The sequence below is a fragment of the Apodemus sylvaticus genome, chromosome 3, assembly GCF_947179515.1.
Source record: "Apodemus sylvaticus chromosome 3, mApoSyl1.1, whole genome shotgun sequence".
NCBI lineage: Eukaryota > Metazoa > Chordata > Mammalia > Rodentia > Muridae > Apodemus > Apodemus sylvaticus.
In genome coordinates, this window is record NC_067474.1 from 140,505,383 (window position 1) to 140,518,759 (window position 13,377).

The 13,377-nt window shown below is 45.5% G+C and overlaps 1 protein-coding gene across 4 annotated transcripts in view; it reads left to right on the forward strand.

Moving 5' to 3' along the window:
• Positions 1–13,377, forward strand: part of Kiaa0319l (KIAA0319 like) — a 93,749-nt gene that overhangs the window by 62,576 nt on the left and 17,796 nt on the right. For all 4 annotated transcript variants that reach the window (XM_052177384.1, XM_052177385.1, XM_052177386.1 and 1 more), the window contains exons 6-10: positions 2,474–2,571; positions 6,032–6,119; positions 7,330–7,422; positions 9,433–9,565; positions 12,906–13,134. In XM_052177384.1, the coding sequence (XP_052033344.1) occupies positions 2,474–2,571; positions 6,032–6,119; positions 7,330–7,422; positions 9,433–9,565; positions 12,906–13,134 (641 nt within the window). The remainder of the gene's footprint in view (positions 1–2,473; positions 2,572–6,031; positions 6,120–7,329; positions 7,423–9,432; positions 9,566–12,905; positions 13,135–13,377) is intronic.

Below are 13,377 nucleotides of genomic sequence, written 5' to 3' on the forward strand. Positions count from 1 at the left end.
GCCCCACAAAAACAAAAATAAAATGAACAAGCAAAACCACTGAGCAAAAAATGGCCAAAACAAAGAAAAATGAAACAAAAAGTCCATAAAAGGACCATTGAGTTTGTTTTGTGTTTGCCAACTACTCCTGGGTCTGAGGCTTGCCCTTTGTGTGATATACCCAGGGAGACTCCATTGGTGAAAACTGATTATTTTCTTTGCCAAGTTAGTTTCTTGATTAGGGAAGAGACCCTGTGTCCACTTTTCTCTTTTAGTGCTGGGACCCCATCTGTCTTGAACCTGTGCAGTTTTTGTACACAGTGCCACAATGTCTGTGAACTTATGTGTTCTATATGCTTCTTGTACCTTGATATGTTCCGGAAATTTCTTAAGATTTTGTTAAAATATTTTCTGTGCATTTGACCTGGGTTTCTTCTCCTTCTTATGTCTACTATTCATAGATTTGATCTTTTCATACTGTCCCAGATTTTCTGGATGTTTTATACCTGTGTTGACTTTTTTTTTATCTATTTTTTTTTAAGATTTACTCATTTATTGTATGTATATGAGTACACTGTAGCTGTCTTCAGACACAGCAGAAGAGGGCATCATTGGATCCCATTACAGATGGTTGTGAGCCACCATGTGAATTGAACTCAGGACCTCTGGAAGAACAGTCAGTGCTCTTAACCACTGAACCATCTCTCCAGCCCTAGATTTAATTTTTTAAAAATGAGCTATCCATATCTCCTGCCTTGTCATTTGTTTGTTTGTTTGTTGTTGAAAGGAGATTTTTCTGTGTAGCCTTGGTTGTCCTGAAACTCACTCTACTGTGTAGACTAGGTTAGCCTTGAACTCATAGAGATCCACCTACTTCTGCCTCCTACGTGCTGGGATTAAAGGCAGGCATGAAGGAATGAAAAGCTCAACCCAGTGTCTCTTTGCTTGAGTGTTTAGTTCAAGGTGAATGAGTTCAGCCACCCTTGAAGATGGGCCTGAGGAGAGCATTTTCTTAAGTAGCACTCACTCCCCCACCCCTGCTCTGCTGTGGCTGTCAGGCCCTACTCTGCAGGATTTTCCCCTAACTTGTATTTGTGCACATATTTCTGAGTTATTGTCATGTTGCAGATTAGCATTCCAAACACACATTTCTTTCAGTCTCCCTGAGCAAGTTCTTTAGTTCTCTGAGGTGGATGGTTATACTTTAAAAGTTGGGGCCACTGAGGCAGGACCCTGTTTTTCTATTCTTCTTCCTTTCTGTCCTGTGCTGGCCCACTGGGATCTCTGTGCAGTTGGAAGGTCTGGTTTCCAAACCCCTGCCCTAGACTGACAGTCAGCATTCTGTCTATACACCTGCCCCATATGCATGTCCATTCCTACCCATGGACAGATTTCTGCCTGGGATGCATAATTCATTCCTTGAGGTTCTCTGAGTAGGGATATCATTCTTTTTTGAAGTCTGTTTTTTTAGCTTTTGATATATAAAATTATCAGTTCCCAAACCGTTGTGAATGTTTGCTTGTAGGGATTTTCTTTTTAAATTACAGTTTGAAGAATTATCTCCTGGCTATTGCTTCTCTGCCTTCAAACTTGACTTTTGTGCATGCATATTTGAGAATAGCGAGGGATGACAACAGGCCAAAATCATGCTAGTTTTGTGGAGGAAGGCTTATAAAATAAAAATTGCTTCTCAGGTTTTGGAGGAGTATTGGAGCTCAGTAGGTGAAAGTGTGGCTGAGCTTTGCTAAGTATTTGTGACTTGTTTTCTCTCTTGAGTGAGAACTAACCCTTCTACCTCATCCCACCTTTCCCCAGCTAGAAATGCATTTGTCTCCAGTTTAAGTCCCTTTCCTGGGGGATTCCACACAGATACCAGGATCCTTCTCGTGCTATGCAGTGATAGTCTAAGCAGCAAACGAGGACCGTTTAATGCTTCGTTTGATCTTAATTAATTTCAGTGGGGCCTGTTTTAAATGGGCCATGCCCTTCCATCTTCTGCAGTGTGTTATTTAGCTCAGCAGGAATGAAGTAGCTCTTTTAACTCACCAGGGTGTGATGACCTCAGCTAGCCGAGCATTGTTAGCACTCTGTAAAAAGCTATTTTTGAACCATGTTATTTAGAAGTCATTGCTGTTCTTTGTTGCAAAAGAAGTTTTGTGAGAAAATGACCTTTGTTCCCAGTGAGTTCATCTGCAGTGCTCGATAGGGTATTTTCAGTGAGAAGCACGCCAGGAACAACCTGTTTTGTTTGGTTTTGTTTTGAAGATGGCCCAAGGGTGGGTAAGGGGCAGAAGGAGCCCTGTCAGAGACCCTGGCTGTAGCTGAGTCGGCAGGACCCTCTCAGGAAAAGGCTTTGGGGTAGACTCTTAAGGCTAAGGCTTTGTCAGGGCTTAGAGGAGGCTTGCTATCGGCAGGCTGTGGGAGCGATCTGTTATTGGCAGTCTTTTGTGTGTAGGTGAATGTTTGCATGGTTTTTCTCACTGCCCTTCTATAGGAGAAACCTACACCTACGACTGGCAGCTGATCACTCATCCTACGGACTACAGTGGAGAGGTGGAGAGGAAACATTCCCAGAGCCTCCAACTGTCCAAGGTGAGTCTGTCTCCTGTCACTTGCAGACAAGGGGAGAGGTGGTGATTTTCTGAAACAGAGAATACCAAGTCTCTCATTCACACTGAAGTTGGGAACAGTCTTTCAGTTGTGAATCCTTCAAAAAGTCACCATGGCGGGCAGCCAGTGTTTGTTTAGCATATAATTCTCAAATTTTCATTGCTGGTGAGAAGACTGTACCAGTATGGTAGTGATGGCTGAAAATATACACTCAACAGCTCTGTGAGGTGGTTATACGCACTTCAGAATTCTAGCGATGAGCGAGGTTATTTGTGTTCACATGATTTAATCTGCTGGTGTAGTCCCTTGGGAATTCAGAGTAGTTATGAGCAATAAGTGTCCGTGACCTTCAGCCCAGCACTTCCTGCATCCAGTGGCAGGTCATTGCATGTTGTAGCAGCTAGTCAGGATTACCTAGTGCATTATCATAGTTTCTATGTAGACCAGGCTAGCCTGGAACTCAGAGATCTTCCTGCCTCTGCCTCTGGAGGGCTAGGACTAAAGATGTGCATCACTACATCTAGCCAAAGTCATAATCTTAATAGTGAAGGACAGTAGAGTTTAGGAGACCCAAGAAGCAGGTAATTACAGCAGAGGGTTCGTGGTCAGTGATGGGGCACCTGAAGGCCTGCAGTGTGTGTCTTAGAGGTTACTTACTTGATCATGACAGGAACCTACTTCCTGGGTAAAGGGTAGAAGGATAATACTCTAGAAAAAGAAGCACTGGACTAGAACTCTCTGGGCCAGAACCTGTGGAAGACTGACTGCTACACGGTTCAGCTTGTGAACAGAGGCGTAAGCCAGCAGCAGAGACGCGGATCCTGCTTTCGACGCTCTTCCTTAGATTTTATATTGTGTGTATGCCTGTCGGGTATAGCAGTAAGTAGTTTTACCTGATAGCCATCTCATTGGCTTTATCATTGAGTCTTCCTATAGAGCAGAGAACCTGTGAGAGCCATGTTCAGTTTTCAGTTAAGAAATATGGCCTTCCACAGATTGGAGATAAGACTCAAAGTAGGAAGAAGAGTGTAGAATCTATTGACAAATTTAGGTAGGAAATGATATTATCCTGAATATGATTCCTTTTTATTGTCATAAAATCTCAAGATAAGAGGTATTAATTTCTGTTTTACAAATAAAAAAAAAAAAAAGGAAATGGCTTGGCCAGAGTTCAAAAAGCCATTAAGTGGCTGTTCGTATCTAGAACCTTCTGCCTCTGAGGCCATGCTTTCATTCATAACCACTGTGATGAACCGATGGAGAACCAGGTCACTGGCAGTATGGACAAGGGCAAGTGGAGGGACCTGAGGTGCTGGGTGGGAATGCTGGGTAATTGCAGCTTTTAAAGCTAGACTTTTGGGGTAGATGAAATGGGAAGTAAGGGGGAGAATCATTTTTGAAGGAGGTTTATGGATCACTCGTTCATTTAATACAGTAATTTGAGGTACATATGAGGCACTGGGTGGACTTGATCCATGAGCAGCTGGAAGAGAGGACCAGGAGATGGATCTGGTTCAAGAGATAAATCCATATATCTGCCTAAAATTGAAGCGGTGGTCAAGCTGAGGTCTACTGGGGAGAGCATGTGAATTAGGTTGGGACTCGGGGGCAAAGCCAGGGAGGCAGAGGACATGGAAGGAGCAAGGCAGAAGGGGAGGCTGGGGACCAACGCATTTGGAAGAGAGATGGGCTGATTAGTATTCATCCAAAAAAGATGAAGAAAAGAAAATCTTCATTTTCTCTCACGATGTTCATTTTAATCATCACAGGAAGAACTTGGAAATAACCCAAGTATCTAACAATGCAGAATGCTTATGTGAATTATGATACATATATTCATGTACTGTTCTATAGTCATTACAATGAATGTTAAAGAGATTATATCATAACCAGGAACGTTACTTATGCTAAGTGAAGGAATTAAAGAACAATAAAAAGTTTGATACCTTAATGTCTTAGCTAGACCCAATACCAGTGAAGTTTGGCCGGGATAGTGATGGGTACATGACTGGTTCTGAAGAAGCCAGCTGAAGCCAGGGGTGGTGGTGCATGCCTTTAATCCCATCACTTAAAAAGCAGAGACCAAGGTATCTCTATGTGTTTGAGGCCAGCCTGGTCTACATAGCGAGTTTTAGGACAGCCAGGGCTACAGAGAGAAACCTTGTCTCAAAAAGACAAACCAAACCAACTAACCAACTAACCAACCAACCAACAACAACAACAACAGCAAAAAGAATGAAAGAAAGAAAAGAAATGATCTGAATAAAACTAATTTTTGTTTGTGACCAACGGTTAGAGGAGACAACACTAAACACTGGCATGTTGGGATAGTGAGACCGTGGTAGTGTTACTGTGCTCCCTCTGTGGATTGTTCTACAGTTAGCAGAAATTGGAAGGGAAAATCAGATTTTAAGAACTATTTAGTTGTTTGTTTGTCTGCTTGCTTGATTGTTTTTGTTTTTGGTTTTTTGGTTTTTAGAGACAGAGTTTCTCTGTGAAGCCCTGGCTGTCTTGGGTCTCACTCTATAGACCAGGCTACCCTTGAACTGAGAGATCTGCCTGTGTCTGCCTCCTGAGTGCTGGGATTAAAGGTGTGCACCAATACTGCCGGCCTATTTGCTTTTTGTCTTCTTTTTAAAGTTATTTTTCTATATATGGGTGATTTGCCTGTGTGTGTGTGTGTGTGTGTGTGTGTGTGTGTGTGTGTGTATGTGTGTGTGTGTGTGTGTGTGTGTGTGTGTATCACTGGCATGCCTGGTACCCAAGGAGACCAGAAGAGGTTGTCAGATCCCCTGGAACTAGAGTTAACAGACAGTTATGAGCTGCCATGTGGATGCTGGGAATTGAACTCAGGTCCTCTAGAAGAGCAGTCAGTTCTTTTAACTACTTAGCCATCTCTCCAGCACCCCCATTTGTTGTTTTTATTTTTAATGAGATGTTTTTCTTTGAAGACATGATTTTTAAATTTGATAACTGTGAAGTGGGATGGTTGGCTCTTTAGTGGTTCCTCTGAGAAGAAATTGGGAGGATAGGGAAATTTAAACCCTTCTGTTCTAGATGCAGCCAGTAATAAGAAATGCATAAAAGAGCCGTGTTTCTCATTAATTTAACCCATCTTTAATCCTTTAGCTCGTGTACTTGTTTCCACTTTGAAAACTGGGCAAGAAAAGAATGCAGGATTCAGTAGGAAAGGCTCAGGTCCTCTGCTGTGAGGGAAGAAGGCTCGGGTCCTCTGTTGTCAGGGAAGAAGGCTCAGGTCCACTGCTGTCAGGGAAGAAGGCTCAGGTCCTCTGCTGTGAGGGAAGAAGGCTCAGGTCCTCTGCTGTGAGGGAAGAAGGCTCGGGTCCTCTGTTGTCAGGGAAGAAGGCTCAGGTCCTCTGCTGTCCAGAGCACAGCTCTGGCTCCTTGCAGTTATCTAAAAGATCTTGTCTTCCCTTGTCAGCTGACTCCAGGCCTGTATGAATTCAAGGTGATTGTGGATGGCCAGAATGCCCACGGGGAAGGCTACGTGAATGTGACAGTGCTGCCAGGTAACTCCCAGGGCTCCCTCTGCAGGACTCCTGACACAGAGCTTTGACTTCAGGGTTTTAGATTCCTATTCTTTGGGGGTGCGGGCGGTGGGGGTAGGGAATGTTGCATTCTATTTACCAGGAGCAGTAGTCACTGGTCTGTACCCTAAGGCCAGAGCAATGTCCTGTCTACCAGAAACTCCAAGTGGGTAGGACTGGGAGATGTTGTAATTAAGAAACCTAAGGAAACTGGAAATGCTGGAGAATCACACAGGAGAGCTGGCTAAGTAACTTCCAGATGTCAGAGTTCCTCATTTTAATAAAACCAGTTCTCTCCCACACTGGAAAGGCAATCCTGAATCCACACCGTGGTTCTTGTAAAAACCAGCCTGTTGGTAGACCACAGGGCAACAGAAAAGCACGGGACCTTGCACTTGGACAGGCATTTTGAAGAAGCTGGAGGTGACTGCCTGTTCTGGCATAGATCAGTGACGCCTTCTCCTTGTGATAGCACTACAGATTTTTATTCCTTGAGCTCTGAACCTAAAAAAGCATCACCAGACATTGACTGTGTGAGCTATAGACTAGGACTGGAGCTCAGTGGAGAGATACTGATAACACAGGTGAGGGCCGTGCCATGGTCAGCATAGCAGGAGAAACATAAGAGGTACGCATGGACTTAGGCTCAGCGTATCAACAAGGAGCAAGTAGCTTTGCATCTTTCACTCAATCAGGTGACTAGAGGGTTTGTGGTACTCACATGGTCGTCTCAGACAGCTGAGAGGTCACTGCATCTCTAGCAGGCTTGTGCCAAAGGGCGCTTTGCTTGCTAAAGTTTTAGTGCTCATTGGTTAGTTGAGCTAACCCAGAAGTAGTGATTGGTACCCATGGAACTTTTCACAGGCTTGATATATGTGAGCACTGAGAATGCACAGGGCCATGTAGTGACGCCTTTACTTGAGTCCAGCTCTCAGGAAGGTCAGTCCAGATGACGCAGCTAGCAGGCTTGGTGCTAGCACAGGCTTAGGGACAGTCAGGTTTGGAACAGGCCTGACCAGGTATCTCACATTACCATGGCAGTTTGGTCTACACAGCAAGTTCTGGGATAGCCAGGGCTACATAGAGAAACCCTATGTAAAACTACTAATTTCTAATCAACACAGGCATAGCCTACCCCTCCTATAATTTTAAATTTTCTCTCCCAATTTCTTTTTGGGTCATTTTCTCCAAGAACCCCGTAAGAACCGGCCTCCCGTTGCTGTGGTGTCACCTCAGTTCCAGGAGATCTCACTGCCAACCACCTCTACCATCATTGATGGCAGCCGTGAGTATCTAAGTACTGTGGAATGGTGGTCTCTGCGAGCTCTGGGGCCAGCAGCGTCCATGATCTACTTAGATTAGTGTTTCTAAGTGTGTTATGCAAAGGTCAGCCGTGCAGAGCAACTGATCAGAAGTGTTCCAATCAGACCACAGTTCAAATCTTGATTGAAGTAACATTTCGTCTCAGAGAAAACAGGATTGGGCATGAGCTTAGAATTACTTTAATTGGAAGTGGCTGGTTTTCATATTTGGTTAGATGTTTCCTTTCTTGGTTGTAGACATTCTTGGCTATATCAATAACCAAGAGGGCTGCCTGAGGAGTATTCAAAGACATCGTTGCCCAAAGGCTGTTGTCAACCTCTTAAAGATGCTCACTGTATACCCTGCCTGGGACTATATTCTTTTTGGTTTTGTTTTAATGATTTTTGAAGATTTATTTTCATTATTTTAATTATGCATGGTGTGCGCATGCACACTCGCTTGTGCTTGTGAGAGTGCAGGGGCTCAGGGATGCCAGAGCCATTCCATTCCCTAGCTCAAGCCAGAGTTACAGATGGTCGTGAGCGGCTAGACATGGCTTCTGGACCTCTGGAAGAGGTCTCTGTGCTTTGGAGCCATCGTCTCTTTATTAACTGAGACCGTGGACTGAGGTTCCTGGAGCTGTGGGTATGGCTTACTGATGCAGTATTTGACTAGCCTGCAAGGCCTGGCTTAGTCCCCTGGGAAGCAGAATTAGCACTAGCCCCAACCCCAAGTGCTCAGGGAGGGTCAGTCCTGCCCTCTGATCTGCTCAGTCCCAGCATGTTGCGTTGACATGCTTTTTTGGCTGAGGTAGCCCCTGCTCTGGCACAGGATACTGAAAAAGCCAAGCATTTTAGGTCAACAGTTCTGCTAAGAGGAAGGGACCAGGAAGAAGCGGGTGCCAGAGGAAGGGGGAGTGGGGTTCAGATAACACTTATTGCTTTTAGTTTGGAGTAGGTCAAAGTTGAATATTACCTCCTAGTGTCCAGAAAGCCAGTGGTATTGCTGCCTGTGTCCTTGCTGAGAGTTTGTCTGCGTATTTGCAAACCGCACATGCAGCATTGTCCCCTCATTCACGCAGCCACATGTCCCACGCACCATCACTTAGGATGACCCTGTCTCTGTGTATGGAGGATTTCTCTAATCAGAGCATGAAGTGCTTATCCCTTCTTCAAAGATGACTTCTGCTGAGTATACAGTGTCCTGGGATGGCTGCATGCTTGTTTCAGTGTCTGCTGGCAACCATTTAGATTGACTTCTTTTTTATGATGAGCAGTATTACCACAAATAATCTTGTCAGCAAGATGTTTAACACACATGAAAGTGTATCCGTAAGGTAAATTTCTGAAATTACTTCAGGAGCAAAGATACTTGTTGCCAAAGTGCTTTGCATAAAGCAATAAGCTGTTATCAATTCAGCTAATGTGAGGCCCCTTTTCTCTATACCTTTTCCATATTTTGAAACATAAGAATTTTTATTGCATTTTTTTTATTGTATATGCTATGGGAGGGTGGGGCATGCATTGGAGGTCAGAGGGTGACTTGTGGTTAGTCGTTGCTTTCCACACGGTGTCTGGGGATTGACTCAAGTGGTCAGATTTGTGGTGAGTCTGCTGAGCCACCCTGATGGCCTGAACCCCCTTTTCAACCAGTACGCTAGGTTAAAAAGTAGCATCTTAAAGAGTTACTTTAATTTGCATTTCTTTTTAAGGGAGGTTTAATATATTTTTATGTATTTAAAAATACATATTCTTTTTTATACAATAGCATTTTAACTTGAGATTTCCTAAGTTAGAGTCCTTAACAAATGATACAGGAGCATTCATAAGAGGCTAACTGACCCAATATTCCTGAGGGAAAACTGCTTTGGAAACAGAGTCTAAGTTGATGTTTTTCCAGCTTAAGCTCTTGGTTAAGGTCGCTTGGTTCATGCTAACGGGGTGAGTGCTGAGGCCCGGCATTCTTTATTGTAACAACTTTCCTTGTGGCTCAGAGAGCACAGATGACGATAGGATCGTGCAGTTCCACTGGGAGGAGCTGAAGGGGCCTCTGAGAGAAGAGAAGATCTCTGAGGACACAGCCGTGCTAAAGCTCAGTAAGCTCGTCCCCGGGAACTACACCTTCAGGTAAAGGAGGACTCAGCTTCAAGTTGACTCTGTAGGAGTGACTGAAATTATCAGTTTGCATTGAGGTTGGTGTTCTCTTCTCCTCTCCCCTCCCGTCCCCTCCCCTCCCCTCCCCTCCCCTCCCCTCCCCTCCTCTCCTCTCCCCTCCTCTCCCCTCCCCTCCCCTCCCCTCCTCTCCTCTCCCCTCCCCTCCTCTCCCCTCCCCTCCCCTCCTCTCCCCTCCTCTCCCCTCCCCTCCCCTTCTCTCCTCTCCCTTCCCCTCCCCTCCTCTCCCCTCCCCTCCCCTCCCCTCCCCTCTCCTCTCCTCTCTTCTCTCTTCTCTTCTCTTCTCCTCTTTTCTCCTCTCTTCTCCTCTCTTCTCCTCTCCTCTCTTCTCTCTTCTTCTCCTCTCTTCTCTTCTCTTTTCTTTTCATGTCTTGTTTTTTTGAAACAGGGTTTCTCTGTGTAGCCTTTGCTGTCCTGGAACTCACTCTGTAGACCAGGCTGGCCTTGAACTCAGAAATCCGCCTGCCTCTGCCTTCCCAGTGCTGGGACTAAAGGCGTGCGCCACCACCGCCCGGCTGCCTTTACTTTTCACCAGTAGTCTGAAGGTGACTTATGAAATCTTTCTTTATTGGAACTTTTTGAAAATTTTGACTCAAAGAAAATCCTTTCAAGAATTAGCATTGACATTTAGAATGTATGTTATGAATGAAGCTTTAGGCTTACTCTAGGGTATTCCTTCTCTTTGCATATTATGTTGCAGTCTGCTTGTGGTGAGCATCATGCTCCTGTGCTGACCATAGGGTTAGAGAAAGCTGTTTGGATTTTAGCAACCTCTGAGTCACAGGTTTCTAATCCTCCAGTCACAGTTCATCCCACTTCACCCTGGGCCATATGCGTGTGCATGTACAAACTCTCTCTCTCTCTCTCTCTCTCTCTCTCTCTCTCTCTCTCTCTCTCTCTCTCTCTCCCTCTCCCCCTCTCCCTCTCTCCCTCTCTCCCTCTCTCTCTCTCACACACACACACAAATTCTCAATCACAAATGCTCACACACACTTATACTAACACTCTCTCTCACACACTTATGTACACACAGAAACTTAGACACACATACTCACTTACACATACACATATAAACATACATACGTGCACTTACACACAGGCATGAGTCACACAGTGGCAGATGCTGCTGAGACACTGAATACCCAAGGAAGGATGAGAGATACCCTCCTCTGGAGAGATTATAGAGTGCCTCATGGGAAACTGAGGACTATAAAGTAGACAGCATTCCAACGGGTTAAGAAGGGCAAAGAATAGTATATATTATTTGAAGACTGTGTGTGTGTGTGTGTGTGTGTGTGTGTGTGTGTGTGTGTATGAGTGAGACAGACCCAAGGTGCCTGTCCTCCCAGGGTCTGAGGTTACTGACTTCTAGATGTTGTTGGTAACACGGAGTTGATGTCATAGCACAGCCCTTCGGCACATGTGCTCTGACTTGGTGGCACTCTCATGGACTCTTAAAGCACAGGAGGGGACAGTTGTATCCAGTGCAGCCTGGAGCCGTCTTAAATGGGAATTTTAGTTGATGTTTACCTTAAGTTTCTTAGAACTTTCCCACTTAATATAGAATTCATCCAAGGCTAGGTTGATACTTTTTAAAACATAATGACAAAACTGCCCATAGTAGCATACACTGTAGCCACAGCACTTGGGGGACTAAAGCAGGGGCCTCGCCCTGGGCAAAAACAAAACAACCCCAAAACCAAACAGACCCAAAGGTGACAACAATGACCACTATTTCTGGAACATGTACTACGTGTAAAGTGTTTTTCTCTTATCACACTGTATCTCATTTAATCCTTTAAACAGGAATTCTGGTTATTCTCAATTTTCAGATTAGGTAATTTTGGCAGAAAGTCCAGTAGCTTGCCCAAGGTCACATAGTCTCTGTCTTCAGAGTCTGAGCTTTTCACCACAGTGGTAACCTATGGTTTGCAGTCGATGGGGGTAGGGAATGATACTGTTTTAAAATCTGTGATGTGATGAAAGCGGGCCTTTGACTCTGGTTGACTGCTTGCATATCTTCTCACTCCTGCTATTTCATGGCATTAGTGTGGCCCAGCCCTGCAGCCAGGTGCTGTTCTCTAAGGTTTCTGAGGCCCCACCAAGGGCCTCCCAGAATAGTCAGAACAATGGCGATGGTCCACGTGTCTGTAGAGTGTCAACAATCACAGACCTGTGAGAAGCCAGAGGCTGCGGAAGGAGGCAGAGTACCATGATCTTCTTGTCTAATACTTGAGCTTGTTTAAGAGTCCAAGCGTCTATGCCATTTTGTAAAGGCTACAATACCTAGAATGCCCTACAGACTAGGGCAAAGGTAAGACTGGAAGGAAGTCCCACAGATGTCTGGCTATGTCTGAGGCTGCTGGTGAGAGTTAAACAAACTGCATGTCTCTTCAAAGCTTTTCCTCCTTCTGTCAGCAAAATGGAAGGATCCCAAACTTCACTGCCGCTTACCCTCACATTCTGAGGTGGCGTGAGAAGCTTTCGGCTGTTCAGCTGGAAGGCATCGTTTAGGTGGAAGTCTGCTCTTATAAAAGAGTATTTCCCCTTTCAAAGCCTGCTTCTCCTTCAAATACTGTGGGCATGTTGCGCAGGAGCGATCCTTGCTATCTCAGGCTCCTGCCTTGCTGGAGCGAGCTGTCGTGGTCTGTCCCAGAGCTCTGTGCCCAGTATATGCACGTCCATTTTTGTGTTTCAGCATGGCTGAAACAGAACAACAGCGGGCAGAGAGCCTGCTGCAGGCAGAGTGCTTTGCTGTCTGTGAGCTCTGTAGGAACGGAGGCCAGGATTATTCCTTCTTAAGAGTGAGCTTCTGAGCTGGGCAAGGTATATGCCTGTAATCCTGGCACTCCAGAGACAGAAGCAGAGGCAGACAGGTGTCTGTGAGTGCGAGTCCAGCCAGGGTTTCTGGCCTTTGGTCTCCATGATCTGTCCTCTGCAATGCTTGGACATGCCTCAGCACATGGACAGACACAGGCCGCAGCATGCATTGCTGCTGGCATACAGGCCTTGGATTGCAGACCTTGCAGCCACTGCTGTCACGCTGTGACTCTGGGCCACTTAGTCTCTTCATATGGGTGTGGGGACATGAAGGTTAGACTCTTCAGAGCTTTCATGGGTGTTCTGTTAGATACAAAGCCCTTGAACTTCGCCTGGTACACAGGAAAGCCTTCATCAGCTTCGGTTCTGACATTGACCTGGTTTTGCAGCAGGATGGGTGGGAGGGAACTCTTGTCACCTGGTGTTGCCCGGTCCTGATGTTCAGGCCGCCCTACCAACTACTCTCTACCAACAGCCTGACTGTTGTGGACTCTGATGGGGCTACCAACTCCACCACAGCAAGCCTGACTGTGAACAAAGCTGTTGATTACCCTCCTGTGGCCAACGCAGGCCCCAACCAAGTCATCACCCTGCCTCAGAACTCCATCACCCTCTTTGGAAACCAGAGCACTGATGATCATGGCATCGCCAGCTATGAGTGGTCGCTCAGCCCTGGCAGCAAAGGGAAGGTGGTGGAGATGCAGGTGGGAGCGTGTGTGCACGTGTGCATGAGTGGGCACACCTTCTCTCTCAACTCTCTCAGGGCACAGGGAGGCTCTGATTTCATCAGCTGCTCAGTGTTTATCTATGCCCCATTTTATTCCCAACACCAGGCTTGTGCATTTAGATTTTTAAAATCCCCCCCCCCCCAAAATTCAGAAAATTGCTGGTTAGTGAAAGTTTTAGGCCTCTGATTAACAGATAATCTGAAACTTGTACTATTAGGA